This window comes from Myotis nattereri, assembly GCF_964212035.1.
Source record: "Myotis nattereri genome assembly, chromosome: 13".
In the NCBI taxonomy this organism is placed as follows: domain Eukaryota; kingdom Metazoa; phylum Chordata; class Mammalia; order Chiroptera; family Vespertilionidae; genus Myotis; species Myotis nattereri.
Window position 1 is genome coordinate 5,524,556 of NC_138088.1, and position 15,493 is coordinate 5,540,048.

The 15,493-nt window shown below is 42.6% G+C and overlaps 1 protein-coding gene across 2 annotated transcripts in view; it reads right to left on the reverse strand.

The window, feature by feature from the left end:
* The window catches only part of TMEM273 (transmembrane protein 273), a 30,681-nt gene extending 28,532 nt beyond the window's left edge, over nucleotides 1–2,149 (reverse strand). Inside the window, exon 1 of one of the 2 annotated variants that reach the window (XM_081104942.1) lies at nucleotides 1,965–2,149. In XM_081104942.1, the coding sequence (XP_080961068.1) occupies nucleotides 1,965–2,010 (46 nt within the window). In that variant the 5' untranslated portion in view covers nucleotides 2,011–2,149. The remainder of the gene's footprint in view (nucleotides 1–1,964) is intronic. The other variant, XM_081104943.1, reaches the window with a different exon arrangement.
* Nucleotides 2,150–15,493: the final 13,344 nt, after the last annotated feature.

Sequence of the window (15,493 nt, forward strand, 5' to 3'; positions counted from 1 at the left end):
CCGGGTCATCCTATTTTCTATGAAGAATAAAGGATAGTATTCACCATTTGCAGTCAGGCTTTGGTTAGGTGAGCAAACAACCGCAAAATCTAACTGCACCATCGTGACTGCCGAGCTGCGGCCGTGTCACTTCTCGGTTTGCATCAGGCCTGGGAGTGTCTTTCACCAAACACCCTGGGTGTTTGAAACCACAGAGCACAGGGTGTGAACCAGATTCCTGCCGATATCACTGTTTCTGCTTTTCACCGTGGCCAGCAGTGCTGGGTAAGAGTCTATTAAATATTCGGAGAGCTTCGCCCTATTATTTCATTAAGATAAACCCTGAAGTTGGGATTTCTGGGTTATTGCCAAACTGCCTCTGGGGAGGTTGGATGAATGAGTTCCCTGAGAATCCGGTGGTGAGTGTGCAGCCCGTGTCAGATGCTGGCTGCGGGCTGGGTGCTCAGCACGCGGGACAGAGTGAATTCCCTGCCCAGCCCTGGGAGGGGTGCTGTCAGCACCCCCAAGTCACAGAGAGGAAATGCACCCGCGGAGATGAGCAGCCTGCCCCTCTCTGAGCTGCTGAGTCCAGCCAGGGCGGACGCTCAGGGGGTTAGGGCAGACGCTCACTCCTAACCACATCTCTGCCAGGAGTTCTGGAAGCACCACTAGCTGGGACCCCGTGCCATGTCCTAACAGCCTCACCCGTAAAGTGCAGGCAAGAGCGGGACCTGCTCCCGCTGCTGTGGGCAGAGTGAGCGCACGCAGCGTCTAGCGGAGACAGCAGGCCCGCACGCCAGGGAGGCACTAGGAGACCTCAGGTGTGTTTGCTTCTTTCCTTATTGGTGAGCTCGAGCACTGGAAAGGCTTACTATTGGTTGGTAATTCTTTGTATAATCTGCACATTTTGGGTCGGGCTTCTTAAACTTAACTTCCTTTTCCCACAGGACAGATGATCTAAACAGGTCAAAAGCAGAAGCGGGGTTAGAACTTCTGCCACTTTACTGAGCGCACTTGGCACGAGCTGCCCTGCAGGCCCTGGTCGTGCTCGCTGGGCCTCCCGTCCCCCGTTGCCACTGTCAGGGAGCGTCCCCATGTGTAATGTGCTGGATGCTGTGGCTGTCTGTCCGCAGTTTCCTGCTGGGCTTGCTGCCGGCTTCAGAGTCCCTCTGTGTGGGAAACGTGAGGCGGCCTGCTTGCCCCTGAGTCTTGGTCCAGGGCGAGCTCTGGGAAAGAGCACCCTTGTCTGCATGAGGCGCCCATTGCCTTTTTAAGACATAACAGTTGCTGGCAAAGGGGGTTTTGCCAAGTTGCGTGGCTCTGGCCTGCCCCGCCTGCCTCCCTCTAGCACATTTCTCCCATCCCTCTGCGCCTTCCCTCTGCCCCTCTCGGTTTCTTCCTGTGCCTCTGGCCACCTGCTTGTCCCCCCACATCTGGCTGCGCTTTTTGCTGGCCTCTGCCTCTGCCTGGTCCTTCTTCGATGCACAGGGTTAGAGGGTAAGGAGCAAAGGTGCCTCTGCCTAAGGCGGCCGCTTCCCTCCCTGACAGAGGCTCCCACCAGCTGCAGAGGGGCCTCCACAGGCCTGCATTTTCTCATCTTGTGGAATTATTTTGACTTGACTTGATTAAGTTGAACTTAATGTGCACACTCTCCTAAAAGATAAGCATTATCACCCGTTCTATTGGCTCAGAAACTGATGCTCAGAGGGCCTGAGGTTTGCTCTGTGGGCAATGGAGCCACCACGGTCACAGCCAGAGGTTTCTGGGTCCCAAGCCCAGAGCTCTTCCTGCCACATCACCCTTTCCGGTTCTCCCAGGCCCGGTAGCATTTGTAAGCTGCAGCTGGAGTGAACCAGACAAGAGCAATGCTCGCTGTCCATCAAAGTGAGCCATGCTTCAGGGACTGAGCCCGAGTGGGCAAATGCTCACCCAGTTCCCCACCCACCCCCAGCAGAGTAACACCCCCTCACTGCACCCCCACTTACCCAGGAGCAGGAGGAGGGACCTCAGAAGGCCGGCCACCCAGCCCATGCTGGCTGCTCCTGGCCCTGCAGAGCGGCCGGGATGCTGTGTGGCCCAAGCTCCTGGGGACCACAGCCAAGCCTGCAGGTCGAACGGGGAGGAAGCCGCTGCCACGCCCCACACTGCTTAGTTCCTCTCCAGCCTGTCTGTGGGCAGGGCTGCCGGAAGGCCAGACCCGGCCTCTGCCAGCGGGTGGAGGGCTGTGGCCCACGGTGAGGGCCACTGAGACATGTTAGGCACTGGTTTGCTTCCTGTAACCCGCCTTCCCCCCCCCCCCCCAAACACACACACACACAGCACAAGACGGAAGCACAGCTGGGTGCAGATTCCTGCCCAGAGACCCAGGCCTGGGAGGAGGGAGTGGGTAGAGGGAGGACAAGGATGTGGGCAAAGCCGCTGGGCCTGGTGCCCAGCTCCTGCAGGGGTCAGTCAGAAAGCTGCCCTCCCCGGTCCACGTCTCAGAATAACATTTTAAATTCCTCAAATAAAGTGTAGGGATTATAAAAGAAGCCAGCTAATACTGAAATGCGGTTATAAAAATACTTAGAAAAGGACTTATGACATAGAAATGTATGTGCTTCTATATCCACCCAGTAAGTGGGAGGGCAGCATCTACCGCACTGACGCCGGAGGGTGTGACGCGCGGGCATGTGCGCACTGGGCGGTGCCCACACTGATGCAGCAGGGGCACGGGGTCAGGCTGGCGCTCCCAGGAGGAAGGCGAACTTTCCAGGAGACGCTGCAGACAGACGGGACTTCCCCTCCAAGCGCACAGACCCGCGGGGCCCAGGCGTCTGTTCTCCTTTTGACACCCGCCAAGCCACGAACTCAAGTGTGTAAGAAACGCTGCTGTTTGACAGTGCAACCTGGGACTATAGTTAGCAGAAGTAAGAAGGTAAAGGAAAGAAATGTAGGCATTTAGGGGCAGGCCACAGGGAATCATAGAGATAAATGTGATCCGATCTCACCATAAATACATATATATGTGGTGTTGTTTCACTAGCATTTCCTCATTATAAAAGTTATACTTATGCCTTTACATATGGCTTAATTTCTTTCCTTATCTCTGTGTAACTGTACACAGTTCTGTTGCTGACCCAAGAATAATATTGTGATTCTAAATTTTCTCAAATATGTCCAGGTCATGATAAAACGTATAAAGTCCATGAAGGTACTAATGCAAATTTCATTATTAAAGTAATTAATCCTGAAATAATGAAAGCAGCAAAACCCAAAAGCAACTTTCATTTTCAATTTTTTCCTAGTGCTTCGTGGGAGCTGAGAACCAGGGCGGTCGTTAATGTGACTTTGGGGAAGCCATGGACTAACGCCAAGTTCAACAGCTCAAAGCTCCTGTGGCTCGGGGCTCCAGCCAGAGAAACCTAGCATGGCTGCTAAGAGCCCACTTCAAGGGGAGCTTGGGAGACAGAGCATCTTCTTCCCGGTGGGCATTTCATTTCATCCACACGTGGCCACCTGCAGGATGTGTGGAAAATAGGAAACTCTGGTGTATGCAATATTTCCCTCACTATTGAAAAGAGGAACTTCATTGTTAGCCCATATCTCTTAGAAGGTTGCAAAAGTTAGCATTATCAAATTTGAAGACCAGCAAAAATGCAAACCATGCAGATGCCCTGTGTCTTGACTTCAACCTTGGGTAATGGATTGTCTGTTATCTGGGCGTCAGGCAGCTTCTAAGAGAAGGCTGCAAATGATGGGAGGTCTCACATTCTGCCCATCTTGCCAGGAGGGATTACAATCTTCCCTGGCTTCTCTGCCTAGGAAATGAGGCTTGAGTCATTTACAAATTCTCAATTCGCAGATGGGATTCTGCCTAGAATCACAAGAATTTAGTACAAATATTAATTTCCTTTGTAGTAACAAATGTCATAATCTAAATAAAGATTCTAAAAATGGACCTACACGAAAAATCTCTTCTTACCCAAACAAATCCCCAAATCTAACTGCTTGGGAAATACCCGACCAGGGTATTGCTTACTAAAGCAGAAAAATAAGACAAAAACGTTGGAGAGAGAAATAGTGTTGGGATTGAGTCAGGCTTGTTAAAAAGAAGTTAAAAGTCAGTTATAATGTAGTGATTAAGAGCATAGAGTTGGGGGCCAGATGGTCTTGACCCAAACTTAACCTCTCTGCTTCTTAGTTTCTTTATTTTTAAAGAGAAATAAAAATGTACTCATAGGGGTGTTATGAGGAGTAAGTGAATAAGTACATATGTTCCTCCTAAAACAATGATTGGTGCATTGTAAATATGAGTGTAAGTGGTTGATGTAATTTTTTGTTATGTTGATTTACAAAAAGTAAACCCAATTGTGAGTGGCCTATAAAATGAATACTACAAATCTATACTGACAGATACAAGGGGTGACTTAACTAAGTGGGGACTTCCCACACATTCCCTCGTACATGAGCAGAAGGCCCCTGGGGACCAGCACAGGCTTCACAGAAGAAAACTGGTGAGTCCCTAAGGGCGACACTGACAATTGTGAGAAATCGTGTGGAGGCAGAAGGTGGTTGGGTCTCAACATGTGCGGTGGAAAGTGGCACCACACACCTCACACCACACACCACACACCAGGCAGCACACACCAGACTCAGGATCAGGGAGAGCTCTCTACTGGACCTTCCCGCACGTACATCCCTGGATGAAGCAAAAATGCAGCGGCCAGCTGGAGGTGGGGCTCATCATCAGGGCAGCACCGGAGGGAACTGACCAATGACACTCGGATGTTGACGGGCCTGCCCCTGAGCGCGTTCCAACACTGCCTCCGCCCCTTCTCCACTCGCAGTGCACGTGTGCCTACAGCACGGAAGCCAGCTGGATCTGGAACTGAGAGGAGAGCCAAATTACCGAGCAGCCCCATGAGGGCTCCGAGGCCTTACGGCTTAGGAGCAGAGGAAGCATGCAAGTAAGCGGTGCTTGAACCCAGAACCTAAAGCCAGAGGAATCTCCACCCACCACGTCACAGCCCTCTCAGGACAGCACAAGTGGAGCTGGGATTTTGCTGGTGTTCAGTCCATATCACTAACCAAGGCAACAGATCATCCTAAAATAATACGAGTTCACAGGGAAAAGTAACAAGGCATCTGAAATGCACAAGTGTTAAATATGAAAAGTAGAAAAGCCAAACATATGATGACAGAGGAATTAGAGTTAATGGAGCAGGAAAAAAAATACACCACACAATAATTTAACATAAGCATAAAAAAATATACCCAGAGAAGTAAGAGAGGCGAGTGAAAAACAGAAACAAGCAGTAATGGGGGGAAAAATGGAGTCACTGGGTATAAAAGTATGTAAGTAAGGAACACCATAGAGGACATGAACAGAAGGAAAATATAGCAGAAAAATTAATTAGTGTGATTTTAAAAGGTTTGGTAACTCTCTCTGGAAACAGCATAAAGAAGAAAAAGAATAATAAATAAATGTTTAGAACAGCCGTGGGCAAACTACGGCCCGCAGGCCGGATCCGGCCCATTTGAAATGAATAAAACTAAAAAAAAAAAAAAAGGCCGTACCCTTTTATGTGATGATGTTTACTTTGAATTTATATTAGTTCACACAAACACTCCATCCATGCGTTTGTTCCGGCCCTCCGGTCCAGTTTAAGTACCCATTGTGGCCCTCGAGTCAAAAAGTTTGCCCACCCCCAGTTTAGAAGCTTGGAGGGCAGAAGTAAAAGTGTCAGCATCAATATAATTGGAATACTGGAAGAAGAGAAAAATGAAAAGGAATATCTGGAGAAATAATAAATTAAGTTTCTCAGAATTAAAGACTAATGATTTCAGACTGAAATGGCTCAGGAATGTTAAGAAGCATATATTCAGGTGGGGCAGTATATTTTATTTAAGTATATTCTATTGAAATTGAATAACGTCATAGAAAAAGAAAATTTTCTAAGAGCTTCAAGAGAGAGAATATACATCACTGACAAAGGAAAAAGAATCAGGTTATATCCAATATCTCAACAGATACAATGGAAGTAATCATAAAATGGAGCATGAATAAAAGAAACTTTAAACCAAGAATTTTATATCCAGCTAAACTCATTTAAATGCAAAGACAAAAATCTTAGTCATGCAAAATTGCAGAATCTCTTTCAAAACACTCACAAGAAATACACCAGCAAAAAGAGAAATCTAAAAAGCCAATGAAAGATAATGGAAGTTAGTGTTAAAAAATGTTTTTAAGCTTATTATTCAAATGTGGAATTATCCAAAGAATAAAGAGAAATATATTTCTTTTCTTACGTTGCTTCTTTTTCCATTCTTTACTTTCTTTCTCTTTTGATTTTTAAAATAATTCTTGATATACACACAAGCAGACATTTTCAGAATTAAAATTCTAGATATTCTCACGTGCAGTGGGAAGTGAGATGAACATAAAGACTGGGAGCACATCAGGTGGAGGTAAGCACATGCCAAAGCCTATTGCAAGGAAGACAGAGGTATTGGTGAGCTCAAGAAATTTATGGGGAGAAAATCATAGGGATGGATCATGAGAGGTTAGGGATAGATATCAGAATAACAAACTTCGACTATTTAAATTTTAAATAAACAGAAGGAAAATCAGTTTTGTAAAAGGAGAAAAACAATAAACAACAACAAAAAGTAAAGTGAAAGAAGGTAAAAGAATATGATGTAAATAAATTATAACATAAAATAATTATGAAATAAGTAAAATATCACTGTGATTTAAGGCATAAACAAAAATTTAAGACAAAAATTATAATAGTAAAAATTGATAAATTATACTTCATTGAAATTAAAAACTGTGCAGCAAAAGACATAAATAGCAGAGTGAAAATACAACTCATAAAATGAAAGAAGATATTGATAATTCATGTATTTGACCCAGCCCTCATTTTTAGGTCTTCATGTTTCTATAACACAAGGCAATTCTCAATAGAAAAATGGGCAAAAGACTTGAGGAGGCACTTCACCAAACAAAGACTATGTCAATAGTAAGAAATATATGAGAAGGCGCTCAGTTACATTTGTTAGCAGAAAAATACAAATTAAAATATCAATACAATTCCACTACATACCCACCAAAATAGTTAAAATGATAAAAACAGAAAATACCAATAGTTAGTAAAAATGTAGAGCTACCAGATTCTTCAGATACTACTAAATGTTTGGCAGTCTCCACTAAGGTTAAACATACACACACACACCGATCCAGCACTTCTGCTTCTAGTTGTTTACCCAAGAGAAATGTATATGGGGAAACGTGCGTGTGCCACCAGACATGCACTGTAAAATTGTCATAGCAGCCCAATTAGCAATAACAAAACCAGGAAATCATCCAAATGGATTCTATAGTGTAAAGAGCACAAACTCATCAGCATCTTCACACAATATAGATTGATCTCACAAATATAACATAAGCGAAGGAAGTCAGTTACATTTATGTAAAGTATGAAAACAAGCCAAATTAATCTATGCTCTTAGAAGACAAGCGTGCCTTCCTTTGGGGAGTAGTAACTGCATGGGGCACAGGGAGACTTCAGAGGTTCTGATAATAGACTGGAGGGTTCAAAGGCTTGCTTTCTTTTTATGGAAAGTCTTTGAGCTCTGTATTTTAACATATACAATGCAGTATGTATATTGAACTTCAGTAAAAATTAAATATGTTAATATGGGTAACTCACTAATTATAAGACAGAAACCCTAATATTGGATTTTTAAAATTCTGCATATGTTGGCCATATATTGTTAAAAAGATATATTTTTAAAAGAAATTCATAAATATTGAAAATAAACAAAAAATAGCAGACAAATACAAAATACAGAGAAGTCATTTTAATATTGGATAAAACAAAATTTAAGGTGCAAAATAACATGAAAGGAAACAGTGGATATTATACTGCTAAAAAACAAAGAAAATATTATAATAATATACAGTAGACACCTAAAAATATAATCTCAAAATATAAAAATTGACAACTGAAATAATTACAGGCAGAAATAAACAATTATAGTTGAAGGGTGTCACACATCTATTTTGAAGGGTGTCACACAGATATCAGTTAAACAAAAATAAGCAAGAAGTAGACTGGTTGAATATTGTCATAAATAAATTCATATTAAAATACTTAGGTTCAAAAAGGAGAGAATACAAATTTTGTGACACATCATTTCCTCTTATATCTCACTAGTGTTCTGGTGCACGGATTTGTGCCCACTGAAAGGAAATTAATTAGAAGAAATATTTTAATATCGCTATTTGCCCTTTCTCTAAAATAGAAGTGTCAACCAAATTCACAATCGACAATGACAGATCAAAACTGGTGCCAGCGAGAGCTTTATATGTATCGTGCATGTGCAAGTCAACTTAGCCTTTTATAGATATAGAATGAACTTGCTTAATTAGACCTGCTTTCTGATTTAGCTAAACTTTTCCCAGCCCAGTGAAGCACCTCAACTTCTCTTTCAGGTAATTGTCAGCAACACAGCAGTTAAATATCAACACAAAGCAGATTATTATTGTAGATCATGCAAGGAGAACAAAGGGTGAAATATTTAACTGCAGCAGTGTGTGACTATATTCTGCAAAGTGAGAAAACCTGAAGTCATTTTCAAGGTCACCATTTCTTACTTCTTTTCAGTCGGGTCAAGTTGCTAAACTTTCTAAATCTCCGTTTTCCGGCTAATGAAAAGAAAATAGGATTCCACCAAGTCTCCTATCTACCTACTCCCGGACTTCTGTGAGGATCAAATGAGATGAGGCAAAGGAAAACAATTCACAGACATTTGGTTAAACTGTAAAATGTTTGCACCTGGCGATAAAGCAAGTCGTGTTCCTGGGCTGAAGAAACTCTAAGGAGGCTGGTCACTAGGGAGAGGAAACTAGGCGTTGCTATGTGACATCATTACCTGGAACCCACAGCTACCGTTTCCAGGCTGGGCTGGGCTGTGGGCTGCATGTTTTGCCATGGGGTCTCAGCAGCATTGGCTGCGATTTGGTGGAGTGATGCTCTGGGGTGGTGGCAGGGCCCGTGATCCACCTGGGGAAAGCCAAGTGTTGGTTTGTTGACGCCAGGTCCTTGAAGCCATTTATTTTTAAATTAGAGACCTGGTGCACGAAATTCATGCATGGGTAATGTCTCTAGCTGTGGCCAACAATCAGGGCCTATTGGGGCCTTCCTTTCCCTGGTTGCCGGCTGCCGGCTGCCGGCTGCCGGCTGCCAGCCGGGAACTTCCTTCATTCTGCACTGCCCGTGTGTGGTCAATGCACGTCATAGCAAGAGGTCAAACTTCCGGTTAGTCAAACTTCCAAGGGGACAATTTGCATATTAGCCTTTTATTATGTAGGATGGCCAGTGTGCATCATGGCAGCTCCTGTGTTGAGCATCTGCCCCTTGGTGGTCAGTGTGCAACATAGCTACTGGCAGGATGGACTGACACTTAGCCTTTTATATATATAGACTAGAGGCCCAGTGCACGATATCACGCAGCCCCACACACCTGTGCACGTCCCGCCCACCACACTCGTAGCCCTGCCCACCCGCCGCCGCACTCACAGCTATGCTCACAGCCACGCTCGCAGCTGCACCTGCTTCACCGCACCCACCTCACCTCACCCATCCGCCTGCTGACAGCCAGCCTTGCTGTGATCAAAGCCTGTGGACCACAGGGGAGGGCCAGAGAGGTGCTCCATGCACCTCATGGCGACCGGTCGTTTGGTTGTTTTGGTCATGTTGCCTCTTGGCCTTTTATTATTATGACTAGAGGCCTGGTGCACAAAATTTGTGCATAGAGGGGTGTCCCCTTAGCCCAGCCTGCACCCTTTCTCAATCTGGGACCGCTGGCTCCTAACCACTGGCCTGCCTGCCTTCCTGATAGTCCCTAACCATTCTGTTTGCCTGCCTCATCACCCCTAACCCTTCTGCATGCCTGCCTGATTGCTCCTAACCACTCTGCCTGCCCCCCTGATCACCCCTAACCACCTCTGCCTGCCTGCCTCATCACCCCTAACCCCTCTGCCTTCCTTCCTGATTGCCCCTAACCACTCTCCTGCCTTCCTTATCACCCATAACCATTCGTCAGCCTGCCTGATCACCCCTAACCACCTCTGCGTTGGCCCCCTCCACTGCGGCTTCATCCAAAGAGAGGTCTAGAATGATCTCCGGAAGGTTGTTTGGCTGTCCAGCCTAATTAGCATATTATGCTTTTATTATTATAGATTGGCAAAAACTTAATCATGTTCTTGATCACATTAACTTCAAAGAGGCTGGAAAATAGTCTTGCATCCACGAGCCCTGCATAAAATTGAGGGCTATGTTATAAATGATTAACAAAACATTGTTTCGAATACTAATACAATAGACTTCCAGTAAGACTTATCAAGAGGGAAAAGAGAAATAACATAAATAAGATACTGTGGCATAATTGAGAGTTTTTTAAAAGAATTTTATCAATATCTACATAAATAAAAATAAAAACCTCAAAGAATGGACAAAAATTGGTAAAAATATAAAATGCCAAATTTAGTACAAGAAGAAATAGACAAATGTACCAATAGCCACAAAAAAAATAAAATAGATAATCAAAGGCATGCTTCATTTTAAAGGTCCATGTTTATATTCCATTATAAGTGAGTTCTACCAAATTTTATAGGAACAAATCATTCTTCTACAAATTTTTACAGAAAAAATGGAATTAAGTTGATAAAAGCTTGTATTTTTTGGATGCCAAAACCCAAATAAGGTTAGTAGAAAAAAGATGATAAAGATAAAGATTATAAATATAAATAAAGATCTAGATAATAATATAAATATAAATGTAAATATAAATATAAATAATTTTACATGAAATATTAGTAAGTTAAATTTAACTGCTTACTTTAAAAAAAACTAAAACCAAAAACACATAAAAACTATGACCAAATTGGGTTATTCAAATAATTCAAAAATGACTTAAAATAAAAAAATCTATCAATATAAGTGACTGTAATTGTGAATCAAAGGAGAAAAATTACATGATCTGTCGCGGCTGACCAGTAGACCCTGAGCAACGGATGAATGATGACTCTGACACACATTTCTGTGAAAGAGAGGCTAAGGGACTGCTTGGCTATAGGAACAAAATGGCCCCATTTGCCTGCCTCCTTAGGCTTTTTTGTAACGACAGCTTAAACTAAAATTAACTTCTATCAGCAGTTAATATACAATCAGCTGCGTAAGTATCCTTGAGAAGACACATGCATCTGCATGTCCTTTAAGCAAGGACGTCTGAAGACCAAGCATAAAGATTTCAGTAAACACCCAGGGGCTCAGACTTGTTTGGAAAAGTCAAGGCAGGGGCTACCGCCTTTGGCAAGGTCCCCCTAGAGGCCCCCAACCTTTTGGAGATTCCTCCTTACAGACTTTCCAACCAAGTTCCATGTTTCCCCACATCAAATCATCCGATACAGAAAACACATTTAATAAAATTCAACACTTGGTTATGGTTTTTAAAAAAAATTGCTTTGTGTTAAACAGGAAGAAACAAAACTGTCATTACTTCCAAATGAAATGACTACCTAAATAGAAACCTCAACAGAATATACAATTGTGAGAATTAATAAAGCAGCAAAGCCAGGAATTTGAATTCAAAGCAACTATATAAAGCAAGAGCTTTCTTTATACAATAAAAAAATTAAATATATTCAAATATTAAGATCTATTCACAATGGTAACATAAATGATGTTATATAGAAATTTATTCAATGAAGAATGCACAAATCACTTTTGGAGATAAATCTCTGGTGAAGTACATTAAAAAAGACAATAAATGCAGAGAATACCATTTTTATATATGGAATAAGTTAACATTATAAAAATGACAGTTGTCTGCAAACTAATGTATAGATTCAATAAAACGACAAAAACTTCAGGTGAATTCTTAGAAGCTTCACATACTTATGTAGAAAATAGAAAACCAAGAATAGTTAGAAGATTTTGAAGAGAGCATGCAGACAGGACGGGGATGATGGTGTTGGTGGAGAGGAACTTGCCCTAACAGATACTGCTACTTACTAAGTGACATGACAGTGATGAAAACATGATGATGTAGGCGACGATGACACCTATGACGATGATTTCTTTATACAAATATGCTTCCCATTGTTCTTCGCTCCTCACTGCATCTCTCAGCTTTCATCTGGGTTCACCTTCCTCCTTGAAGAACATCCTCCGTTTACTTTTCAGTGTGAATCTGCTGATGACAAATGCTCTGGTTTTTTGTTTTTTCCTGAAAAAGTCTTTATTTCATTTTCATTTTTATTGGATTTTTTTGCTGGAATTCAAGATAAATAATACTTTTCCTTTACCATTTAAAATATTATTTCATGGACTTTCATTGATTTTGTTTAAAAGGCAACTTTATCGGACGATCCAAGTTTTATGTAGTCAGAAGCTTATCATATTTAGTAATGCTTATCTAAAAAGGAATACAAAGCTATAAATGCAAAATTAGGTTAAAATTACAAATTTATAAAAAGTTAAAATACTACATAGTCAAACCTAGAAAGAGAAAATATTTTCATTACCTAACTACCAGACAAAACTGTATAATACTTTTTCCTTTATTTTTTGCAATATATTTTTGATGTCTCTTCATATGTCAAATACTTTTAACAGTAAAGAGAGCCCAGCTGGTGTTACTCAGTGGTTGGGCATCTACCATGAACCAAGAGGTCATAGTTCGATTCCCAGTCAGGGCACATGCCCCGGTTGCCAGCTCCATTCTCAGTAGGGGGCATGCAGGAGGCAGCCAATCGATGATTCTCTCTCATCATTGATGTTTCTATCTCCCTCTCCCTCAATAAAAACATAAAAACATTTTTTTAAAAGAGTAAAGAGAAAGTTCCCTCTAACATGTTTGAGATTTAATTTTGTTAATTGTTTTAAAATGTTTCTTTAGCATCATACTTTATTAGCAATTTTTTAAAATGTATGATTATTGTCAAAATTGGGAAGAGTCACATCAAGTTTTTTTTCTATGTGAGCTGTAAGATTTGGAAGAGTTCTTTGTAGACTTGCTTCCAGCTTCTGTGTGCTTCACGCTGTTAGCTTCTTTGCTTGCCTGCTTATTTTTTTCTATTGCTCACATCCCTCCAGTGTGGCTCCAGAACATGCTTATGCTAAGATGCAACCTTCGGCTCTTTTGAAGATCTTTTTTCTTTTTCTTGCTGCTTATAAGTTTTTCTTTCTTTCATTTCCACCAGTTTCACTCTGATGTGTCCGTGGTTTTCTTTTGATTTATTTTGCTTCAACTTTTTAGGATTTCTTCTAAGTATGTGACTTAGGATTTTTCATTAGTTTTAGAAAATCGTTGGCCATGATCTCTTCAAATACTGTTTCTGTTCCATCCCCTCCTTCTATACTTTGATTACACATATGTTAAACTGTCACTTTATCTTCTGTGTTTTTCATCCGTTTGTCTTCCCATGCTTCTGTATAGATATTTTCTTCTAAAGTATCTTCCAGTTTACTAATCCTCTCTTCAGGGGCATGTAATCTGATGTTTAACCATCTATTGAGATCATTTTGGTCATTGTAATTTTCAGTTCTACAATTTTCATTTGAAACTATTTTTATATTTTCCAATTCTCTGCCAAAACAATCTTATCTTTTGTATCTTTGAACGGGGGTAGGTATAATTCTTTGAACACTTATATTCTAATAGCTCAATTTTCTGGGTTGAATATGGGTTTATTTCTATTGTCTATTATTTTTCTTGTGTTTTTTAATTTCTAATGTGGTTTTTAATCTTTTTATATACCTTTTTTTAATTGACTTATTGATATTGTAGGTGAAAAATTAGAAAAATAAAATTATTTAAAGCTTAGGACAATGTTATCTTTCTTCAGATGGATTTATATTGCTTTTGACAGCCTTTTAGTTCTCACTAGAAAAAACTGTAACACCTTAGTGCAATGTCAGAGGTAAAGCTGAACTGAAGCGGGACTTCAGTCCTCTGAGAGCTGGTTTAGTTTTAGCTCAGCATTTCTCCTGGGGATTAGCCCTTCAACATCATGACCTGAAGTTGGGAAGGTTCCCAGGGCCCGCTTCCTTAGCAGGGTCTGGGTTCTATGTGCCCAAAACTTTTCTCGTTTCTCAGTCTCGCAGCCTCCTCCGCAAGGACTGAAAGATGCCCAAAAAACTCTTCAAAACTCATCTGGAGTTTCTTCTCCCAGATCTTGTTTCCATGTTTCTTCATCGCCTTATTATCTCTCTGATGACTTTAAATAGATGTTTACAGATACATTTTGTCCAGCTTTTCTGCTCATTCTTATTGAGAAGAAGGATCCAAGAGAAACTAAGATGGTGGCATAGATAAACACCGGGAAATTGCTGCTTCCCGCAACAATTGATAAATGCATCAAAAACACAAGGTGGACATCGTCCAGAACTACAGGGGGGCTGGCTGAGTGTAAATTCTACAACAAGAAGGAAAGAAAAGCACACTGAGAGCCAGAGGAGCTGCGGAGGTGGAGTGCAGAGGTGCGGGGGCTTGTGCGCGGAAAGGGGCTGGCACCTGAGAGCTCGGCTGTCTTTTTGAATCCGGAGGGAGACACAAGCTCCCGACGGCTCTGAAATCCGGTTCCAGGAAGTCTCTGGGAACCCAGGACTCATACGGAGAGAAACTGACTGTCTGGCAGCGGGCGAGCTTGAGAGCGGCTTTCCCTCAGAGGTGCTTGCAACCATTGCTGGGACACTGGGACTCTCGACTCCTTAGGGCGGGGCTGAGGCTCCGCCATAGCTGCTCTCTCCGCCCTTTGATTCCTTGAGACCCCGCCCCGCCCAGGCTGAAGCAGAGGCTTTTGCATATGAATGCCCTGGCCATTTGCAACCTGTAATTACCTAACAAACTGCAGCCTGGCCAGACAGACCCAGAACTTCCAAGAGAAGGCCCAAGGCCCCACAGCGGCTTGCATTGCTTCACAGCTGAGCCTCATCAGGGCACCTCCAAACTCCAAAAAAGGAAGGGGAATCTGCAGTTCTCTTCATAGCTCCTGCTGTGTAACCTCAGGCAGAGGCTAAATTGGCACCCCCTGCTTAGATCCAAGAGCTACTGTGCCCAGTGGTCAGAGGGGGGCCATCCAGATCACGGCTCATCAGATTCATAAGGGACACACTCAGGGTGCAGTCTCAGTGAGCACCAAAGCCCCACTGAAGCAAGTCTTGCACCAGAAGGGTGTCTCCAGCACAGAAGTTCTCCCAGTGCAGACACAGCTGATTCTCACAGCCAATTGGCCTGGAGGTCAATTCCTCCCAGTGATCCTGCAACAACCAAGGCATAGCTACAACAAGACTGTGCACAAAGCCCACAAAGGGGTGCACCAAGAGTGTCCACCTCAGGTAACTGGGGAGGCTGAGCCACTGGGCCCTACAGGACACCTAGCACACAAAGCCACTCTATCAACACAGGGAAGCAGCCAAAATGCGGAGACAAAGAAACAGGTCACAAATGGCAGAAATGAAGG